Source organism: Aplysia californica, unplaced genomic scaffold (genome assembly GCF_000002075.1).
Source record: "Aplysia californica isolate F4 #8 unplaced genomic scaffold, AplCal3.0 scaffold01234, whole genome shotgun sequence".
Classification (NCBI taxonomy): domain Eukaryota; kingdom Metazoa; phylum Mollusca; class Gastropoda; order Aplysiida; family Aplysiidae; genus Aplysia; species Aplysia californica.
Genome location: NW_004798504.1, coordinates 2,704 through 7,812, shown reverse-complemented (window position 1 = coordinate 7,812; position 5,109 = coordinate 2,704). Strand labels below are relative to the sequence as shown.

The 5,109-nt window shown below is 39.0% G+C and overlaps 1 protein-coding gene across 1 annotated transcript; it reads left to right on the top strand.

Annotated features, from left to right (window-relative positions):
- Positions 1–1,020: 1,020 nt before the first annotated feature.
- On the top strand, positions 1,021–1,691 carry LOC106013760 (serine/threonine-protein kinase NLK2; the record flags this gene model as incomplete). Its single annotated transcript, XM_013090349.2, is given in 1 exon segment — positions 1,021–1,691. A coding segment is annotated over 1 exon segment (198 nt), but the record flags the coding sequence as incomplete, so codon positions are not given.
- Between the last annotated feature and the right edge of the window lie 3,418 nt (positions 1,692–5,109).

The following is a 5,109-nucleotide window of genomic DNA, read 5'->3' as shown; positions in this document are numbered from 1 at the left end:
AATAAATAAATAAATAGATAACTCAAAATTCGTTGAAGAAAGGGTTCATGCTCTGCAAGCCTTGAGTATGTGAGCGTACAGTTGTAGAAAGCAAAATGAGGGTCCATTGGGTGTGTTCGTTACTGGGTCTGTACTCTGTTCGGAAAGTGTGTCATGAACTTCCACCCCATACGTAAACATTAAACTATTTAAACATACACACGTATCTTGCCTTTCCTCTGAACCGAGGAAATCTTACACTTGAACTGAACTCAACTACCCTTATTTCTGAACCACGCTCACATTTTGATCCACCCACCGCCATTGACAGGGCATAGCCTATATAAAGATAATGCAAGTTGAAAATGAGCTATAAAACATTATGAAATGGAGCAAAATCTTCGTGTGAGTGCATTTGTTTCTCAGTAGTTGTAAAAATGATGATGATGATGATGATGATGATGATGATGATGATGATGACAGCGACAGTAACAATAGCGATATTAAAAAGTGTCGCTTTTGCAGTTCTTTTTAACATCTTGATCATTATATCTGGCGACAGGCGAGGGGCAGCTATGCATTCTAGTTTTCTTTTCTCTGTTGTTTCTCTGAATTATTTTTGTCACCATTTCGTCAGGCACTTTATTTTGTCAGATTCTACATTTCTATGAAAATCAAATACTTTCTTTCTCCTCTCCATCTCTTCTTCTTGCCCCCCTCCCCCTGTGATGTTTGTTATTTTTAAATTTCACCACGGGGTCGGAACTTCCAATAAACATACATTTGGCAGTATTTAGTGTAAATTCGGGCACTGGGTAATGATAAAGGTGTGATCCACAAAGAAGTGTCGGCAATACAGGTCAATCGTTGTAACACTATCTTCTATTGATTAGGGTGAACCAATCATCGCGCAGATTGAAAACTGGAGCAAGACGCGGCCAGAAAAAGGGGCCACGGTGGCCGACTCACCGCTCGCGACTCGTTTTTCTGTGCCCGCCCGCTAAAGGGGGCGGGGCTTGCTGCGTCTATCAGCTGTGACACGGTTCTCGCCGACACGGCGCTGTAACAAAAAAAAGGGGGAAGGGTGTAGGCCAAATAGAGATACCTTTGTCATTGTCTCGTAGAGTCTTGTTCGGTACACATGAGGAGAGCGAACGAAGAAATCTGAAGTCTTTATTTAAATTATATTCATAGATGTATTTCTAAAAACTGGAATAAAGAAAAATCTTAGTTACATATTGCATTATGGGAAATGTGTAAGGCGTTGTCACGTGACTTCTTTGTGTGCTTGCTTGGTCGCGTGTGAGTCAGGCTGTGTCGGCGGTATCTTGTTCGATTCATTCAGCTGTTGGAGCTGCTTCTTGTGTTTATCTGCAGCTTTCCATTTACCACCCATTCCAGCAAAAGTGTATCTGGATGTACGAAAGCTTGCGTGCTGCAAATTTATGCTTGGAAAGAGTTCTCCTTTGAAATTGATGCGGGCACTCCGGCCTGAGCAGTGCTAGGCTTTTGCCATGGCGGTGGTAGGGCAGAGAGCAAGTTCTCGACATGTTATGGCTTTTCATAATTCTACCACAAGTCCAAGTGTCTCGAACAACCAGCATGTTGGACTACTAGCTATTCCAGTATCGGGTTCCATCATCAGTCCAGTGACCTATGCTTCAGAAACGCCGGACAGACCAATTGGATATGGTGCTTTCGGCGTTGTCTGGTAAGAATAATATCACACACTTGACACAATTCTTATCTTTACACACACACATCCCATTCGGCTCTATGCAGACAGCACTCAGCTGATTTCTCTTTGTTCTTTGGGGCCAATACGGGTCTTGTATTATCTGCGCTGATTGCGTTTACTTAGAAGATGATTTTGATGTTGATTACCGGGCTTACCGATCACTGTTTGGTTTTTCATTTGAGTAGGTCCTAGGCTGTCGTGTTGTTTTTTTAAAGTAGATCTACCCTTGGGGCGGGGCACGGAGTTTCCACAGAACCGTCACTCTCAGCTTTATTATCGTTGAACTAATCTAGATAATCTAGGATCTAGATCTAGATCTAAACTCTGTAAGTGCGATACAATTTGACAGTTAGCCTAGATTTCGAGGCCTCTTGAATGAAAGGTTCCCAGTCTCTAGATCTAGTCTATAGACTATAGATCTATAAAACAAAAGTAGGCCTATAGATTCTAGATCTAGCACATTATTTGTTACGATTAGATCAAAGCACATTCGTACTTGTTATGATCATTAAGTTTAAAAAAAGGGGAAAAGATCTAGATCTAGGAATCTAGGGGAGGACTTCCGTAACGAGCGACCACCACAAGAAACACAGTTTTCGTTTTAGTAGACTTTTTACGGCGCTCGCAACTGCATAAAGTCATATGAGCACCGACCACCACAACAAATACTCAAATACAGTTTTCGTTTTAGCAGACTTTTTTACGGCGCTCGCAACTGCATAAGATTTTACTTTTATTGTTGTTGCACTATTGAATTTTTCTCCTTTTCTGTCTTGTTACATTTGTTGAGTGTATTGACTAGCCTAGGTTTAGATGATCTGGATCGTTAAAAGTTAGAGTCTAGGAGTCACCAAGACTTCACCCTTCTTCGAGTCAGCAACATCATATAAGTCAAGTTAAAAATCCAGTTTGATACACACCACAGGCATCTTAATCTTTTTTCTAGGTTTTAAATCCGGAGATGGAATACACTTTTTGTATTTTGAGTCTAAATTGAACCTAATAAAAATCAAAGCCTATTTCCTATTTGTAGAGTTATCCCAATACTAGAGACTAGAGTCTAGATCTAGATATTAGCTAGATCTATCTAGATCTAGATCTGGTGATCATTTTGGATCTCCTCCAATTGTTTTGCATTTCACGATTTTGACACCTAGATCTAGATCTAGATCTAATCTAGATCAAGGCCTAGGATCAAAATTTCCTGTGTAAATTGTAATGTTAGTGATAGTAGAGCTAGCTTGGTAGTTTTGTCGATATGGACGCTTTATGTGGAAAATTCATTCATAGTATAGACGAATGAAATTAATTTCTTATTTTTATTTGTTAACCAATGATGTTTTCACTTTTGTCAGTTTTCGTGAAACCTTTGCTCTGAATCATAACGTATCAGGACTATCGAATCTCTATCTGGCAAAATTTCAAAGTGCAAAACAGAATAACTCAATGAATTTGAAGAGAATGACACACCTATTATTTCTAATATTAGATCTACTAGATACTCTAGTAGCAATGTGATGTTCATGGATAAGCAAGCAGTCTTACTAAATATTTAGAAATATGCAACATTTTATTGTATTTGAAAAAAAAAAGTTTACTTCTGATATTCTACTTTTACTACTTAGTACTGTATAGTTTTGTTAACCATAGGAACAGAAGTTTTGCCTTCAAAAGACCCAACTTTGCTAGAACTACTTTTTTGTAGGTCTTTTTTTTCCCCGTAAATGGTTAGAAACTACACTTGATGTCCTTACTGCCTTACTATTATAAGCTGAACATGTAAAATACTCATCACCAAGGCAGTTTCCTGTGTTACACTTGAATCCTCAAGATTTTTTTTAAAAATTACTTTTTCAATTCATGCCAAACATAGATCTAGACTTTTTATGTTGATTTTCATTACGCTGCGTAGATCTAGAGATAGATTATTATATGTTCTGAAAATATATCAAACTGCACTTGTGCCTGAAACTGCTTTCAACAAGTTATATTATATTTACACATTTCTATGACTGAAATAACGAATTGTTGGATTTGCACAAATTGCAATTTTCCTAAATGCCTTATATTATGATTAAAATACACTTCCATTATATCAGGATTTTTATTTTGTGTTGGTTGATCATCCTGTAACTGTATTGTATAAAAGAGTTGAATTTAAAACAGCCTGTTTGGTAGATTTAGACACCTACATTTCAGAAACTTTGTTTATTGTATTTTCTAGCTCAGACTAGATCTAGATCTAGATCTAGAAATAGCGAAGGGCAGAGGGAGAATTTTCAGCAAAAAAGAGGTCCTAGGGACGTACGTTAGTTTGATGGGGGACGGGGGGGTGTTGGTTACCCTCAATATTTAGTAGTAGTAGTCCAGTATAATCACGTCGGAACAAAAGCCGTGACGCAATGGCCCTGGTGTCAGCACACGCTCCCTGGCCAGTGCGGATGAGCCCCTGAGTATGTAACGTTACGTACCCCACGCTGAACTGTTATTTCATCTCCTTCTCCCCTAGTTTCTGGTGTTTGGGTCAGTTTTGCCTTCCAGTAGTAGGGCTGTTTACGGTGTATGGTTCTGTCATTACAATATTATAAGGCCAGCTCTATTTCTCCGAACGTTCGGGAAAATAAACTTGAACTCTATTTCTCCGAACGGTTTCCGTTCTCGAGATTTGATGATAATAAGCGAATGGAGTGGCCCGTGTGTGTGTGTGTGAGAGCGTGTATGTGTGTCTCTGTGTGTGTGAACGGGGGTAGGGATTTTTTTTTTTTTGCATGAAGGATTTTAGTTTTTGTTGGGTGACTAAATGCAACATAGGTTATTGCCAAGGTCGAGCAGTCTTGTTTTCTCGCAGCACCATTTGAAGGTATTTTAAAATGAAGGAAGTATAGTCCGGGAACGTTGCCCCAACCACAGCTGAAGTATCTGAACTGAATATTCAGACATTTAAAAATCTCTAGCTCTAGAAATTCAATTTGATGCGAAAAATGCTACTTCCCAGTCCTCGCAGAATGACAAAATGAAAGGATGACGCCTAAATCTCCCAAATAACAAAAAAAAATCCAAAAAAAAATCTCGAGATCGGGAACCGTTCTGAGTAATATAGTTCAACTTTATTTTCCCGAAAGTTCAGATAGTCACTTCGATATTATAATGCGCCGGAATCATAGTAATTTCACGGTGGTTCACTGGCTAGCCTATGTGGCTCAAGTCTGCAACTTGTGAACAGTGCAGTGCTTCGTTGTTGATTCTGTTGTAATGTCTGCTCCAGCATAGGTATTAATGTACTGCAGTGGCTCAGATAAAATTATAACTTCCGTACAATGTACTTCATAGAAACAAAAATTAAACGAGAGAGAGAGAGAGAGAGAGAGAGAGAGAGAGAGAGAGAGAGAGAG